General features: G+C 40.6%; 1 protein-coding gene across 2 annotated transcripts in view; it reads right to left on the bottom strand.

Moving 5' to 3' along the window:
• Positions 1–17,790, bottom strand: part of FBN1 (fibrillin 1) — a 275,481-nt gene that overhangs the window by 25,755 nt on the left and 231,936 nt on the right. For both annotated transcript variants that reach the window (XM_032624190.1, XM_032624189.1), the window contains exons 59-63: positions 16,611–16,736; positions 16,230–16,352; positions 5,888–6,004; positions 5,495–5,623; positions 4,603–4,722 (exon numbers count right to left, since the gene is read on the bottom strand). In XM_032624190.1, the coding sequence (XP_032480081.1) occupies positions 4,603–4,722; positions 5,495–5,623; positions 5,888–6,004; positions 16,230–16,352; positions 16,611–16,736 (615 nt within the window). The remainder of the gene's footprint in view (positions 1–4,602; positions 4,723–5,494; positions 5,624–5,887; positions 6,005–16,229; positions 16,353–16,610; positions 16,737–17,790) is intronic.

Here is a 17,790-nt window from a genome sequence, read left to right as displayed (position 1 = left end):
GCCTGATATGAGTATTCCTACCCCTGTTTTCTTGTCATTTCCATTTGCATGAAATATCTTTTTCCATCCCCTCACTTTCAATCTGTGTGTCTTTCTCCCTGAAGTGAGTGTCTTGTAGGCTGCATATTATAGGTTCTTGTTTTGTTTTTTTTTTTTTGTGGTATGTGGGCCTCTCACTGTTGTGGCCTCTCCCATTGCGGAGCACAGGCTCTGGACACACAGGCTCCGTGGCCATGGCTCACGGGCCCAGCCGCTTCGCGGCATGTGGGATCTTCCCGGACCGGGGCACGGACCTGTGTCTCCTGCATTGGCAGGTGGACTCTCAACCACTGCGCCACCAGGGAAGCCCTAGGTTCTTGTTTTTTATCCAATCTGCCACTGTGTCTTTCGATCAGAGCATTTAGTCCATTGACATTTAAAGTAATTATTGAGAGGTATGTACTTATTGTTATTTTAAACCTTGTTCTCCAGTTGATTTTGTAGTTCTTCTTTGTTCATGTCTTCTTTTTTGTTTTTCCTTTTGTGGTTTGATGGTTTTTTAAATATTATGTTTGAGTTTCCTTCTTTTTGGTTTTTGTGAATCTATTTTATGTTTTTGATTTGTGGTTACCCTGGTTTTCAAGTATGTTGACCCATAACTATATCTACTTGCTTTAAACTGATAGTCATATAAGCTCAAACACATTCTAAACAATCTACAATTTTTAGTCCCCTCCTCCAAATTTTGTGATTTTGATGTCCTATTTTACATCTTCATGTTTGCTTTTGCTATTAATTGTAGATATAATCACCTTTACAACAACTTTTTGATTGTTTTTTAATCTATGTACTGGCTTAAGTGATCTTCAATCCTTTTATATATTTGCCTTTCCTATTGGGATTATCCCTTTCCTATAGATTCTTGCTTTTCTATTTAGAGAAGACCTTTCAATACTTCTTTTTTCTTTTTTTTTTTTCCTGGCTGCACCACATGGCATGCGGGAGCTTAGTTCCCTGACCAGGGATAACACTCATGCCCTCTGCAGTGGAAGCGTGGAGTCCAATAACTGGACTACCAGGGAATTCCCTCAATATTTCTTTTAAGGTAGGTTTAGTATTGCTGAATTCTTTTAGTTTTTGTTTATCTGAGAAATTTTTTCTCTCTCCTTGTATTCTAAATGATAATGTTGCCAAGTGTAGAGAATCTTAGGTTGCAGGTTTTTCCCTTTCAAGACTTTGATTATATCATGACACTCCCTCTGGCCTGCAAAGTTTCTGCAGAGAAATAAGCTGAATCTTTCTCTTGCTACCTTTAGAATCCTCTCTTTAACTTTTGCCATTTTAATTATGATATGTCTTAGTGTGGGTCTGTTTAGTTTCATCTTGTTTGGGACCCTTTGTGCTTCCTGTACCTGGATATCTGTTTTCTTCTTTAGGTTTGGGAAGTTTTCAGCCATAATTTCTTCAAATACACTTTAGATCCCCTTCCCTCTCTCTTCTCCTTCTGGAACCCCTGTTATGTGTAGATTGGCACACTTTGTATTATCTCATAGGCCCCATATGTTGCTTTCATTTTTTTCACTTTTCTTTCTGTCTGCTGTTGTGATTGGGTTATTTCCATTATTCTGTCTTCCAGATCACTTATTTGTTCTTCTATGTTATTTACTGTGCTATTCATTGCTTCTAGATTGGTTTTTCTCTCAGCCGTTGAGTTGTCTAATTTTGACTGGTTCCTCTTTCTAGTTTCTAGTTCATTGTTTAATCTTCATTTCTATTGATAATCTTTATTAATTCTTTAGCATTTTTCTTACCTCCTTTTTGAACTTGGGTTTAGTAGCTATTTCATTATCTGTTTTTTCAGGGGGTTTCTCTTATTCTTTTAACTGGGAATAGTTCCTATGCTTTTTCATTTTACTAAACTGTCTCTCCTAAATTCATAGAGACAGAGAAAGTTATCTACTCTGGTCTTGAAGGGGTGTTTTCTGTGGGAGCATCCCTTTGGTGAGAAGGCTATTTATGGTGTGGATGCCAGCCACGTCTCTCCTCAGAGTGTGCTGTGGCCATTCTTCCTTAGATGAGGATATGATTGGTGGTGTGCATCCATAGCCTGCACTGGATGTTGGGTGGGGCCTCCTTTTTGCTCTGTGGCTGTCAACAGCCCTGTCAGAGTGGTGTCTGCTCCACAGCTGTTGGAGTAGAAGCCCTGAGGGTCAGGTTTGGTCAGGCTCCATTGCCCTTGAGTGTGTGCTCTGTCCCAAAGGAGGTGACTGCTGAAGCAAGTAAGGCCCGGGTGGTCACAGCAAACCTAAGTGCCACCCATGCAGGTGTCCGTGGTTCTGCTGAGAAGCAGCCCAAGGTTGTGTCCCTTTCTGTTGTGTTCATCCCAGACCTAGTGCTAGGCTGTGGTGTGGAGTGGGCTGCTGCTGGAGGCCAGGGTGCTGTGGCTGCAGGAATCGAGGTGGTTGTGCTACTGTGTGGAACCTGGACTGCCTCTGTGACAGGCCACTCTGAGGATCTGCCCACCCCAGATCCGGCTCCAAGCTGTGGGGTGGAATGGGTGGAGATGAGTGCTCTTGCCAGGAAACAACCTCTGCATACTCCTTTCCAGGGCCTGTCCACCCAAGTCACGCGTTTCTGTGGCACCACCTGGTGTGTGTGCTGACAAAATCCACCGTGGCCAGACCCTCCCCTGCCTGAGATTCAGCACTTAGTCACTGCTTATACTGGCAGCCCAGCCCCACACTGAGTTTCAGACTGAGAAGTGTGGCAGGCTGGCAGCTGTCAGTGCTGGTCTCTCTCCACCCTGACTGCTAGCAAGCCGGCACGTGTGCACTCCTCACAAGCAGAGTCCAGTTCCCTCCATCTGTCCCAGCAGACCTCCCAGCAGGCAAGGAAGCTCCTCAGGGTGAGGGCTGTCCACGTGGACCTTCCCTCCTTCACAGATCGTCCCAGGGGTTCCAGTCGCATCCCAATGCCTTCTTTTTTATTTTATTTTTTCCACCCTACCCAGCTTCATGGAGATCTTTCCTGCCACTTTGGTCGAATAAGAAGTCTTCTGCCAGTTTCCAGTTGGTTTTCCGTGAGAGTTGCTCCACATGTAGACGTATTTTTGATGTGTTTGTGGGGGGGAGGTGAGCTCCACATCCTCCTATTCTGCCATCTTCATCCTCCCATCTCTTCCCACTTCCTAATAGACTCATTCTTCTACAAGTTCCAGGCAGGAGATGATCTTCATGGGGCCAGAATAGAATCTCCAGGCAATGAGGGCATGACCTGGCTATCTCTACTATTTCTGGACTGAGTGTAGGAAGAGGAGGGTTAAGGCCCAGCAGTGACAGACCTCACCTCTTTTATACTCTTCTCCACAGCTCCAGTTTCATTCAAGGGACCTACGTAATAAGGGCAGATAGGCTCATATGTTGGGTATTGAATCAACAAAGCTCATGCTGGAAGTTCTGTGAACAGTGTCAGAAACTGGTGATTAAAATCCAAGACCTTCCTGAGCTGATGACAAAGGGCTTTTTATTAAAACCAGACAGCTGATCAGCAAGCTGTGCAGCCTAAACTCTAGCACTGTGGTCATTTTAGCCAACACTACTCACCTCTGCAAAACTGCATCTTGTAAAGAATCAAACCAGATGAGAGAGACACACGTTTGATAAATGAACACGTGCCAAATGTGTCTTCATTTGGAGTAAAGTCAAGCGTTGCAATGTGGAGCAGCCACCCAGAAGGCAGTTGCTCTTTGTTTTTGCTAAGTAGGGCTCTGTAGCCAAGAGAGTGGCAGCCAAAACAGGTCACCAGAGCACAAAGTTTGCAGTGCTACTTGCTGAATGAAAAAAACAAGCAAACAAGTGAAGGTGACACTAGAAAGGCAGCCCTAAAACATGAAGTTAAGAGCCTTGGGTTCTAGCTCTGGTCCTGCCACCAAAGAACCGGTAAGGACAGACTACCTTTCCTTCCTGGGCTTCTAAGCCTTCATCAGTAAAACAAAGGGCTTGGGCTAGATGGCTTGGGGTCCCTCTAAATTTGTAATGTTGGGATTCTCTGATGTGCATTAAGAGTTATTTTCCTATGATACTGTGGAATCAAAAATGACAGCTTCAATTTAATGGGAGATTCTAGGGGACTCCCTTATTATTCAAAACAAATTAGCAATCCTGAAAAAAACTTTCTGTGTTTGCTGCTTGCACTCTGCCCCAAAGATGTACAGCACTCAATGGAACCACTTCTGCGTCTTCTGGCCAAAAGTTGCTCATAACAGCCTCTCGCTGGCTGATAAGCTACAGTCAGAAGCAGGATTTTGTTGGCCTCTAAGGTGAAGAGAACTCCGTGTGGGCTGATGACTAGCAGTGGAGCAGGAGAGCAAGGGGATATTGGGAGTCAAGGAATTCTGGGGACATTTCATTTCAAACGCCCTCAAAATACCCTTTATCGTTATTCTTTTTTTCTTAGTTTGCTACTTTGCAAAGGCTGTGACTTCCTTCTGGATTCAACAGGTACGGACAATTTGAAATGAGTATTTGCTTCAATGACAAGTTGAAAGTTTTCAGAAAGAAAGCAGTTTTCTGACTCATAGGAGCTGATAGCAATTCATCTTGTGAACAAGGGAAAACTACTTGCCGACACACTGGTTCCATTGGTAGTGCTGGAGATAGCCCTGGGGGCAGCTGCATCTGTAGCCCCCGATGATGTTCTGGCAGCCATGCTGGCAGCGATGGTTTCCTTCGCACTCGTCCACATCTGAAAAGGAAGGCAGAGTCGCCTTTAAGTCACATCAATGCTTGTCTCAGAGGTGTTCTCTGAAGCAACATTTATAAGCATATGAAAGTGAAAGGCAATCTTAGTAAGAAAAAATCTGATCCTTAAAAAATTATTCTACCACCAAAAACTTCAAGAATATCTACTCTGGAGCTTTTGATAAGTCCAAGGAAAAAAACATTCATCTATCCCTGGTAAAGTCTACAAATAAAAATGACGAAGAAACTAATGCAAGGTACATGAGCACTCTATGAGACAGCCGTGTAAATTATTTATATTTCCTTATTTGTGCCAGAATTAGAAACCAAAATGTCAGTACAGAAACAAAATCCTAAAAAATATAAGTAAAACATTTAATTCTATATTAGCAGAAGAGCTATTCCTCATATATTTAATCCACGTTGAGGGAATCCTTCTAAGACTCTGGATCTAGTGACTAGAAAATTAGTTAAATTCAGGAATCTAGCTATTTTTCTTGACTGGGTCATTCCCTATTAGACTAAATTAACAACTGAGCAGAAAAAGTCTTGTTATATTCAGGAGAAGCATGTGTTATGGACACAGTCAAGCATGAGACAAAAGATGGATCTCTAAGATACGGGACCCGTGCAAACTAGAGAAAACATTTCCCATCTTCAGCTGGCCATCTCCCCTGTGCTCAGTTCTGATGTCTCATAGAGGATGATGCTGCAGGTGTTCAGAGGCCACCTCCACAAGGACCGACCAGCTGGATCAAGCTAAGGGCTCCACTCACCTTCACAGCTGGCACCGCTCTGATCAAGTGAGAATCCCCGCTGGCATTCACAGGTGAAGCTTCCAGGAGTATTCTGGCAAATGCCCTTAGACCCACACAGGTTGATGTCAGAGGTGCATTCATTGTTATCTGTAAGAAGCAGTGGGGGAAAGGAGAGGGTGAAACTTCCCCGAGGCTGTCTTTGTGTTGTTTAAAAGAAAGAAAGAAGGGTGATTTGCTCAGAAAAGGCCAATAACTTTTCACATACACGCATGCACACATGCAGAGACACACATACATGTACTCACATATTTTTTTGAGTTTTATCTTCTTATTCCAACAGCAGAAGTGCTTGAAAACAATCCCTTAGAGGAATAGCTGCACTCCATATAGGATTTTTCCCCTCCCACTTACCAATGCAGGCAGTATGGTGTTGGGTAAATCCAGGAGGACATTTACATGTGAAGCTGCCAATGGTGTTAACACACAGGAACTGGCAGTTGTGCTGCTTAGTTGCACACTCATCAAGATCTATAAGAAAATGCAAGATGGGCATTGGAATTGAGCTGAAGCCCAGGTACCTAGAAGCTGCCCTAGGGAGCAGCTCTGAGTTTTCTTTTCTACATCGCAAATGACCTGGTCAGAAGACAGCCACAGCAAATGGCTAGGAAACCCAGGAGATAAGGGTTTGAAAGATAAAGCATGGTTTCAATTCAGACCAAAAATGCATTTCTTTGGGGATCCAAGAAAAACCCATTCCCTTTAGTTACGCAGAAATTTCTCAGCAAAGAAATGTCTAATAAATTATAAAATTTAAATGAATTACAAAATGAAATAAAAGATTAAGGATTCTCAAAAATTTCCAAAGCACTGAAAAGATCTATTCAAGTTAAAATATAAAAAGAAATATTGGGCTTCCATGGTGGCACAGTGGTTAAGAATCTGCCTGCCAGTGCAGGGGGCATTGGGACACCAGGGTTTGAGCCCTGGTCCAGGAAGATCCCACAGGCAACGGAGCAACTAAGCCTGTGTACCACAACTACTGAAGCCCGTGAGCCACAACTACTGAGCCCACAAGCCACAACTACTGAAGCCCGCGCGCCTAGAGCCTGTGCTCCACAACAAGAGAAGCCACCACAATGAGAAGCCTGCACACCGCAACAAAGAGTAGCCCCCGCTCGCCACAACTAGAGAAAGCCCGCCTGCAGCAATGAAGACCCAACACAGCCAAAAATAAATAAATAAATAAATTAAAAAAAAAAAAAAGGAATGTTGAGGGTGGAAATGAATTTCTCTGCTTGGTTCTTTCCTGTTTGCTGTTTTTAATCTTCTCAAATGAGCTGGTCAACCAGGTCAAACCAAACAAAACTAACTTTTTTGTTTAGATTCTCCTTTGGATAAAACAAAATTGAGTAATCAGGAAGGAAACAAAGGAAAGAAAAAAAAATCATTCTGATAAGCCAATAGCATTTTTTTAAAGGCTGCCTACAGTATTTATCCAACATTATTTTCCACTTCTCAATAAAATCCTCCGCTTTGACCAGGCCTCTTTCCTCACTGCCAGAGCTTCTGGCTCTTTCTGAACTCCATAGCTATTTTAAACCTTTAAGAGATACAAAGTGTGTTCCAGCTTTTAGTTGAATTTTAATTAAAAAAAAAAAAAAGAAACTGCAGAGAATTTAGAAATCTATCGGCCTACCTTCCTTCCTGCCTGGCTCTCTGCCTGCCTCCCTCCCTTTCTTGTGATCTTCTTTTGTCACTGTATACAGAGCTGTACTTGGAGCTGCAAATCAGTGCCAGTTCCTGGCTAGACTAATATCTGGAGTGGACCTGAACTAAAGAACTGCCCATATTTCTCCCAGTGCTGACATCTCTTAAAAAGGAGCCAATCCTGTGCTCTTTCCATTGCTGGGGAGTTGCTGTTTCTGCTTTTCTGGTTTCTGCATGATTGGCAGCTGTACGTCTCCTGCCAGCAGGTGGCCTCCCCTCTCTATGACCCCAGGGGACTTGCTAGAGCACCATCACACGGTTACTGAAGCTTACCTGCAAACATGTGAGGGGGACAATTCAGTGATTTAAAAAAAATTATTTCATATTGGGGTATAGTTGATTAACAACGTTGTGTTACTTTCAGGTGTACAGCAGAGTGATTCAGTTTTACATATATCCTTTTTCAAATTCTTTCCCATTAAGTTATTGTGGAATATTGAGCAGAGTTCCCTATGCTATAGAGTAAGTCCTTGTTGGTTGTCTATTTTAAATACAGTAGTGTATATATATCAATCCCAAACTCCCAATATCTATCCCACCCACCTTTCCCCTTTGGTAACCATAAGTTTGTTTTCTAAGTTTGTCTGTTTCTGTTTTGTAAATAAGTTCATTTGTATGTTTTTTTTAGATTCCACATATAAGCAATATCATATTGCTTATGTTGATAAGCAGTTGATCATATTGAAATATTTGTCTTTTTCTGTCTGACTTACTTCACTTAGTATGATAATCTCCAGGTCTATCCATGTTGCAGCAAGTGGCATTATTTCATTCTTGATAATGGCTAAGTAATATTCCATTGTATATATGTACCACATCTTCTTTATCCATTCCTCTATTGATGGACATTTAGTTGTTTCCATGTCTTGGCTATTGTAAACAGCATTGCAATGAATGTTAGGGTGCATGTATCCTTTTGAACCATGGTTTTCTCCAGATATATGCCCAGGAGTGGGATCGCTGGATCATATGGTAGCTCTATTTTTAGTTTTTTAAGGAACCTCCATACTGTTTTCCATAATGGCTGTACCAATTTACATTCCCACCAGCAGTGTAGGAGGGTTACTTTTCTCCACACCCTCTCCAGCATTTACTATTTGTAGACTTTTTGATGATGGCCATTCTGACTGGTGTGAGATGATATCTCACTGTAGTTTTGATTTGCATTTCTCTAATAATTAGTGATGTTGAGCATCTTTTCATGTGCCTCTTGGCCATGTGTGTGGCCAAGGGGCACATTTCTCCATTTCTCTTTGGAGAAATGTCTATTTAGATCTTTTGTCCATATTTTGATTGGGTAGTTTGTTTGTTTGTTTGATATAGAGCTGCATGAGGTGTTTGTAGATTTTGGAGATTAATCCCCTGTTGGTCGCGTCATTTGCAAATATTTTCTCCCATTCTGTGGGTTGTCTTTTCGTTTTGTTTATGGTTTTTCCTTTGCTGTGCAAGAGCTTTTGAGTTTAATTAGGTCCCATTTGTTTATTTTTATTTTTACTTCCATTACTCTAGGAGATGGATTGAAAAAGATGTTGCTTCAATTTATGTCAAAGTGTTCTGCCTATGGTTTCCCTTAAGAGTTTTAAGGTATCAAGTCTTACATTTAGGTGTTTAATCCATTTTGAATTTATTTTTGTGTATGGTGTTCAAGACTGTTCTAATTTCATTCTTTTACATGTAGCTGTCCAGTTTTCCAGGTACCATTTATTGAAGAGACTGTCTTTTCTCCATTGTATAGCCTTGCCTCTTTTATCATAGATTAATTGACCATCAGTGCATGGGTTTATTTCTGGGCTTTCTATCCTGTTCCATTGATCTATAGTTCTGTTTTTGTGCCAGTACCATACTGTTTTGATGACTGTAGCATTGTAGTATAGTCTGAAGTGAGACTATACTTGATTCCTCCAGCTCTGTTTTTCTTTCTCAAGATTGTTTTGTCTATTTGGGATCTTTTGTGTCTCCATACAAATGTTAAAATATTTTGTTGTAGTTGTGAAAAATGCCATTGGTAATTTGATAGGGATTGCAATGAATCTGTAGATTGCCTTGGGTAGTACAGTCATTTTGACAATATTGATTCTTCCAATCCAAGAACATGGTATATCTTTCCATCTGTGTGTGTCATCTTCGATTTCTTCCATCAGTGTCTTTTAGTTTTTGGAGTACGGTTCTTTTGCCTCTTTAGGTAGGTTTATTCCTGGGTGTATTATTCTTTTTGATGCGATGATAAATGGGATTGTTTCTTTTATTTCTCTTTCTGATCTTTTGTTGTTGATGTATAGAAATGCAACAGATTTCTGTGTATTAATTTTGTATCCTGCAACATTAACAAATTCACTGATGTGCTCTAGTAGTTTTCTGGAAGCATCTTTAGGATTTTCTATGTATAGCATCATGTCATCTGCAAACAGTGACAGTTTTACTTCTTTTCCAATTTGGATTCCTTTTCTTTCTTATTTTTCTCTGATCGTTATGGCTAGGACTTCCACAACTATATTGAATAGAAGTGGCGAGAGTGGACATTCTTGTTTGGTTCCTAATCTTAGAGGAAATGCTTTCAGCTTTTCACCATTGAATATGATGTTAGCTGTAGGTTCATCATATATGGGCTTTATTATGTTGAGGTATGTTCCCTCTATGCCCAATTCCTGGAGAGTTCTTTTTTTTAAAATCATAAATGGGTTTTGAATTTTGTCCAAAGATTTTTATGCAAATCTATTGAGATGATTATATGATTTTTATTCTTCAATTTGTTGATGTAGTGTATCACACTGATTGATTTGCAGATATTGAAAAATCCTTGCATCCCTGGGATAAATCCCACTTGATCATGGTGTATGATCCTTTTAATGTATTGTTGGATTTGGTTTGCTAGTATTTTGTTAAGGATGTTTACATCTAAGTTCATCAGTGATATTGGCCTGTAATTTTCTTTTTTGGAGGTATCTTTGTCTGGTTTTGGTACCAGGGTGATGGTGGCCTCATAGAATGAGTTTGGGAGTGTTCCTTCCTCTGCAGTTTTTTTCTAACAGTTTCAGAATAGGTGTTAACTCTTCTCTAAATGTTTGATAGAATTTGCCTGTGAAGCCATTTGGTCCTGAACTTTTGTTTGTTGGGGGTTTTTTAATCAGTTTCAATTTCAGTACTTGTGATTGGTCTGTTCATATTTTCTGTTTCTTCCTGGTTCTGTCTTTAGAGATTGTACCTTTCTAAGAATTTGTCTGTTTCTTCTAGGTTGTCCATTTTATTGGCATACAGTTGCTTGTAGCAGTCTCTTATGATACTTTGTATTTCTGTGGTGTCAGTTATAACTTCTCCATTTTCATTTCTAATTTTATTGATTTGAGCCCTCTCCCTTTTTTTTCTTGATGAATCTGGCTAAAGGTTTATCAATTTTGTTTATCTTTTCAAAGAACCAGCTTTTAGTTTCATTGATCTTTTCTATTGTTTCTTCATCTCTATTTCATTAATTTCTGCTCTGATCTTTTTGATTTCTTTCCTTCTACTAACTTTGGGTTTTGTTTGTTCATCTTTCTCTAGTTGCGTTAGGTGTAAGGTCAGGTTGTTTACTTGAGATTTTTCTTGTTTCCTGAGGTAAGACTGTATTGCTATAAACTTCCCTCGTAGAGATGCTTTTGCTGCATCCCGTAGGTGTTGGACTGTCGTGTTTCCATTTTCATTCGTCTCTAGGTATTTTTTGATTTCCTCTTTGATTTCTTCAGTGATCCATAGGTTTTTCAGTAGCATATTGTTAAATATTTATTTGGGTGTGCCGCGTCTTAGTTGTGGCACATGGGATCTTTGTTGCTACTTGCGGGATCTTTTAGTTGTGGCATGCAGGATCTTTAGTTGCACCATGTGGGATCTAGTTCCCTGACCAGGGATTGAACCCGGGCCCCCTGCATTGGGAGTGCAGAGCCTTAGCCACTGGACTACCAGGAAAGTCCCTAGTAGCATATTGTTTAGCCTCCACATTCTTTTAGTTGATTTCTAATCTCATAGTGTTGTGGTTGGAAAAGATGTTTTACATGATTTCAGTTTTCTTAAATTTACTAAGGCTCACTTTGTGGCCCAGCATGTGATCTATCCTGGAGAATGTTCCATGTGCACTTGAGAAGAATGTGTATTCCGTTGCTTTCAGATGAAATGCTTTGTAACTATCAATTAAGTCCATCTGGTCTAATGTGTCATTTAAGACCTATGTTTTCTTACTGATTTCCTGTCTGGATTCTCTCTCCATTGATGAAAATGGGGTGTTAAAGTCCCCCACTAGTATTGTGTTACTGTCAATTTCTCCTTTTATGGCTGTAAGTATTTGCCTTATATACTGAGGTGCTCCTATGTTGGGTGCACATATATTTACAACTGTTATATCTTCGATTGATCCCTTGATCATTATGTAGTGTCCTCCTTTGTCTTTGTCTCTTGTAACAGTCTTTATACAGTCTTTATTTTAAAGTGTATCTTGTCTGAAATGAGTATTACTACCACCTTTCTTTTGATTTCCATTTGCATGGAATACCTTTTCCAACCCCTCATTTTCAGTCTGTATGTGTCCCTAGATATGAAGTGGGTGTCTTGTGGACAGTGTATATACGGGTCTTGTTTTTCTATCCATTCGGCCAGTTTACATCTTTCAGTTGGAGAATTTAATCCATTTACACTTAAGGTAATTATCGATATGTATGTTCTTATTGCTGTTTTAAAAACTGTTTTGGCTTTGTTTTTGAGGGTCTTTTGTCTTCCCTTCCTCTTCTGTTCTCTTGGATTCCTCTTTCTTTTTTGTGTGTGTATCTATTGCAGATTTTCAGTTTGTGGTTACCATGAGGTTTTCATATAGCAGTCTATATATAAACAAGGTTGTTTTAAGTTGCTGGTCTTTTAATTTCAAATGCATTTCCAATATCCTGCATTTGTACTCTCCTCTCTCACCATTGCTCGTTTTGATATCCTCTTTGGGTGTAGGTGATTTCCTACCTTTACTGTATGTTTGCCTTTACCAGTGAGCTTTTCCATTCATAATTTTCTTGTTTCTAGTTGTGGCCTTTTCTTTTCAGCCTAGAGAAGTTCCTTTTGCATTTTTTGCAAAGCTGGTTTGGTGGTGCTGAATTCTCTTAACTTTTGTTTGTCTGTAAAGCTTCTGATTTCTCTGAATATGAATGACAGCCTTGCTGGGTAGAGTGTTCTTAGTTGTAGGTTCTTCCCTTTCATCACTTTAAATATATTGTGCCACTCCCTTCTGGCCTGCAGAGTTTCTGCTGAGAAATTAGCTGAGAGTTTCCTTGTATGTTGTTTCTTTTCTCCTCTTGCTTTTAATATTTTTTCTTTGTGTTTACTTTTTGTCAGTTTGATTACTCTGTGTCTCGGTGTGTTCCTCCTTGGGTTTATCCTGCCTGGGACTCTCTGTGCTTCCTGGACTTGGGTGACTGTTTCCTTTCCCATGTTAGGGCAGTTTTCAGCTATTTATCTCCTCAAATATTTTCTCAGGTCCTTTCTCTCTCTTTTATCCTTCTAGGACCCCTATAATGCAAATGTTGGTGCATTTAATGTTGTCCCAGAGGTCTCTTAGACTGTCTTCATTTCTTTTCATTCTTTTTTCTTTATTGTGTTCCATGGCAGTGATTTCCACCATTCTGTCTTCCAGCTCACTCATCCGTTCTTCTGCCTCACTTATTCTGCTATTGATCCCTTCTAGTGTATTTTTTATTTCAGTTATTGTATTGTTCATCTCTGATTGTTCTTTAGTTCTTCCAGGTCTTTGTTAAACATTTCTTGTATCTTCACAATATATGCCTCCACTCTTTCCAAGATCTTAGATCATCTTTACTATCATTACTCTGAATTCTTTTTCAGAGTAATTGCCTATCTCCACTTCATTTAGTTCTTCTGGGATTTTATCTTGTTCCTTCATCTGGGACATATTCCGCTGTCTCATTTTGTCTAACTTTTTGTGATTGATTGTGGTTTCCATTCTGCAGGCTGCAGGGTTGTAGTTCTTCTTCTGCTGTCTGCCCCCTGGTGGATGAGACCTAAGAGGCTTGTGCAGGTTTCCTGATGGGAGGGACTGGTTCCTGCCCACTGGTGGGTGGAGGTGTGTCTTATCCCTCTGGTAGGCAGTGCTGTGTCAGGGGGTGTGTTTAGTGGGCAGTTACTCAGGAAGACTTTATGCAGCCTATCTGTTGATGGCTGGGGCTGTGTTTCTGCCCTGTTGGTTGTTTGGCCTGAGGTGTCCCAGCACTGGAGCCTACAGGCTGTTGGGTGGGGCCAGGTCTTGGTGAGATAAAGGCAGTGTCCAGGAGGGCTCACGCCAATCAGTACTCTTCAGAACCACCACCTCCAGTGTTTGTCCCCACTGTGAACCACAGTCACCCCTACCTCTGCAGGAGACCCCTCCAGTTACCAGCAGGTAGGTCTGGCCCAGGTTCTTATGAGGTCACTGCTTTTTTCCCTGGGTCCTGGTGCGCATGAGATCTTGTGTGCACCTCCCAGAGCAGATTTTCTGTTTTCCCCAGTCCTGTAGAATTCCTGCAGTCAAACCCCACTGGCCTTCAAAGCCAGTTTCTCTGGGGATCCTCTTTGCGTTGCCAGACCCCCAGGCTGGGGAGCCAGTGTCGGGCTCAGAACTTTCACTCCTGTGGGAGAACTTCTGTGGTATAATTATTTTCCAGTTTGTGGGTCACCTACCCAGTGTGTGTGTGATTTGATTTCATTGCGATTGCGCTCCTCCTACCATCTCATTCTGGCTTCTTCTTTGTCTTTGGATGTAGGATACAGTAAGTCCCCTACATATGAACCTTCAAGTTGCGAACTTTCAAAGATGCAAATGTGCATTCACATGTCCAATCGATCATGTAACTTAGTTCATGTGTTTGGTGTACATTGTGTGTGCATCCCCTACAAGTGGTTGTGCTTTTGTGTACTTTACTGTACAGTACTGTATAGAATACAGTACTGTACAGTATCTTTATTTCAAGACCAGGATGTCTGGAAGCAAGTGTAAAAACAGCACTGGTGTAGCTGGTACTACTGTACTTTTCAAGGTTCTGTACTGTAGGCTTAAAAATGTTTTATTTTTTGTGTTTGTTTTCTTATGTATTATTTGTGTGCAAAGTATTATAAAACTATTACAGTACAGTACTATATAGCTGATTGTGTTAGTTGTGTACCTAGGCTAACTTTGTTGGACTTATGGACAAATCAGACTTACGAACGCACTCTCGGAATGGAAACCATTCATATGTAGGGGACTTACTGTATATTTTTTGGTAGGTTCCAGTGGGTTTTTTTTGTGAATAGCTGTTCAGCAGGCAGTTGTGATTTTGGTGTTTTTGTAAGAAGAGGTGAGGTCACATCCTTCTAACCCACCATCTTGTCTCTGCCTCCAACCTTACAATACTATCTTTAACTACACCATTAAGAACAGCAACACTTGCTGTTTTCACATCCAAGAATCCCCTTCTTTCCTCTTACTGGGTTCCTACCCATCTCTCATGGGGTAAGTGCTGGTCCTTCATTTCCCCTGGGGTCATCCTTCTAGCCTCTTTCCTCCGTTTCAATAATCCATGTATCTGCACCACTCATTTTGATATTTAGTCATATATGCCAAGTATGTAGAAGAATTTAGACCTTATGAGAAAAATAGGAGAAAGAGTCTTATATTGTAAGTAGATGTGTAAAATTTTTTTTGTATTCCTAAAATCAGAGTATTACAGGTGTTTTTCATATTAATACATTGTAAAAACATAACTACTACTATACATTTAATTTATTTTCATTTTCCATCTCTTAATTGCTAGAAATTTTTAGGATTTTCTGCCCCCACAAGTTAGAAAGATGCTGTAAATTTGTTTTGATTCGTACAGTTAGTATACACACTGAGAGACATTTTCCCCCTGAAGTTGGTTTTTCATTTACACAAATAAGTTTGTGGCTGTGAGCTGTAGCCTCACGCTGCCCAGAACTCACTGTGATCCACAGATGTGTAGAATAAGTTCTATGTTTTAAGGCAGATTTTTTGAGTAGCTCTCAACTTCCTCTCCCCATACTGCAGGATTGCATAGGACTTGTACTACACAGGAAAATTTCAAGCATTGTCCATATGTTATCCTGTATTACCTGCCTCTTAACTCACCCCCTTTCAGCAGACAGAGGAAAAGCGTTGATGGCTCTACTTCTCTTCTCTTTGCTCTCCTCTTCCACTCCATCCTACCATTTAACTTCCTTTACTTCCCTTTGCCTCCTCCCAGTCTTCATGGCAGAACACACGAACTCTTATTCTGCCATCTGGTCTACCTTTCCTTCTTCAAATTATCCTTGAGTCTGACTCGCTTGTGCTGTTCACTCAATATGTGAAGTTCTTATTACAAGAACAAATTTATACCAATATAATTTTGCAAAGGCTAACTTCTGGTTGATCAGGAATTTCTGCAGAGAGTTTGATGTATCTTGATTCTTTGTAATATCTGTGTCTCAAATAAGCTGCTGGGGGTCAGGAATGGCCCTATTTTGCAGAACAAAAACCTAGACAAAGTGTTTACTTAATTAGGCACAGTGTTCTCTAGGATCATGGCACTGATTAACCTGAGGTAGGCCGGACCATACTGGGCTATATAGTTACTGAATAGACTGATTAAATCCTTTTAAAAAAAATCCTTTCTGTTTTCTATTTATTGCATTAATGTGATCAGGTATCTGATTCACTTGAGCCTTGGAGAGCTGGCCCTGCTGTCTGAGATGCTCATGGACGTCCCCCATGGCTGCCCATGGGGCAGGCAGTGAGGATGGCTGCTGCCACTGTTCCTCTGCAATCTCCCTGGCCTCAGCCTCCCTCCAACCAGAATAGGAGGTGGGTCACAGGGAGGCACTTAGCCCAGGGAAGCACTTCTTGCCTGCAGAGAGGGTCTTTCAGCTTTGGATCCCTCAAAGGCACAAGGAATGCGACCATGTGCCCAGGAGACAGATGAGTGGGTGGAGGCAAATTCTACTTTACCTTTGCAGCTCCTTCCATCCTCCTGCAGAATGTAGCCTTTCGGGCATGAACACTGGTAACTCCCTTCTGTGTTCTTGCAGATAAAATTGCAGGGTTTGGGGGCCTGGTTGCACTCATTCAGATCTACGATCAAAGAGATACAATGTGACCGCCCATCTAAAAAGATGCCTAAATGCTCAATACCCACAGCATCTAACAAAGAATCCTAGTTTTGAGGAAGGAAAAAGTAAATTCTGTGTAGTCTTTGATCACTGTCTTACATTTCCTTACGAAATTACACAGGCTTTTTAGATTTTTAGTTTGAGGGTTTTTTTTTTTTTCCACCATAATGTACAATTTCCACCTGGGAATAAACCTGAGCATCAGAAATAGAGCACTTACCTACGCAGGCAGTTCCGGTTATATCTGGAGTATAGCCAGTTTTACAAATGCAGTGATATGATCCTCTGTCATTGACGCATTCCCCATTCCGGCAAACATCATGAATAACCTTGCACTCATCAATATCTATAATGAGTAGAAAGTAAAATGAGAAAGACATTATAAAATGGACAACATTCATACATAGGGGTCACTTCACTATAAATACTAAAACTGTGTGACTATATTATGGACCTAAGGAATTAAACCAAAGGGATGACAGCATACGTTTCATCTGTAATGGTAACTGTATTGAAAGGGAAATGAATAACTTTATTAGACTATAGGGGAAAACTTAATAATTGCTCTTCTAAATTTATATTGTTTTTCTCCATTGGGTCCAGAGAACAACATCTAGACATATCTAACTCCATGCTCCATCTCATGCCATCGAGCTTGCCTCCTCCAGACATCTCAGCAGAAGATCCTTTGGTAAGGAAATCCCATTTTCTTCTAATAGTGTATGTCCAAAATAAGGAAAGTTTTCTTTCTATTCTTTTTGTTGTGTTTAAAGTTAATCCTGAAAAATAACAGATTGCATACTACTGGGGAAGTGGGACCAAACTTCCCTCCTTTGGTCGAGGGAGGCATCAGTGGATCACTGGGCTGAGTTTTTGCAGCCTGCTAGGGAAGAGAGACCCTCATTCACAGCTCCACCACAGGGAGAAAGATTTGGTCAATATGTACTATTGGGCATTAAAGACACCGTCCCCCATATCTTGACCCATCTATTTCCTTACTGCTTGGCGGGATGCCAATACCAAGTGAGTTCTTAGCCTTTGATTGATTGCCAAGTAACCATTTTCTATCAATCAACAGCTCTTATTTTTCCTGATTTTTTCAAGTTTACTCTGAAATGCAATTTAGCATACCCACACTGGTCTCAAGAAAAGTCTTTCCACCATCTCATTTTCATATCCTCCAAAGAATCATAAACTGCTTTTGGTCATTCCATCTTATCTATTCTGTCTCTTACCACATCCAGTTCTGTTATTCCACCGTTAGCCACATCTTTCTAACATGAACACAAATCTTTCTTTAATCTCTTCTCCTCTCACTTCTAATTTCCTCCCAAGGAGCTCAAAAAGTCTTTCTCCTTTCTCTTTCATGAGACTAAAAACAATTTCAGTTGATAAACATA

This window comes from Phocoena sinus, chromosome 2 (assembly GCF_008692025.1).
Source record: "Phocoena sinus isolate mPhoSin1 chromosome 2, mPhoSin1.pri, whole genome shotgun sequence".
NCBI classification, from domain to species: Eukaryota; Metazoa; Chordata; class Mammalia; order Artiodactyla; family Phocoenidae; genus Phocoena; species Phocoena sinus.
The sequence above is the reverse complement of the archived record's forward strand: the minus strand, read 5'-3'. Positions and strand labels throughout refer to the sequence as shown.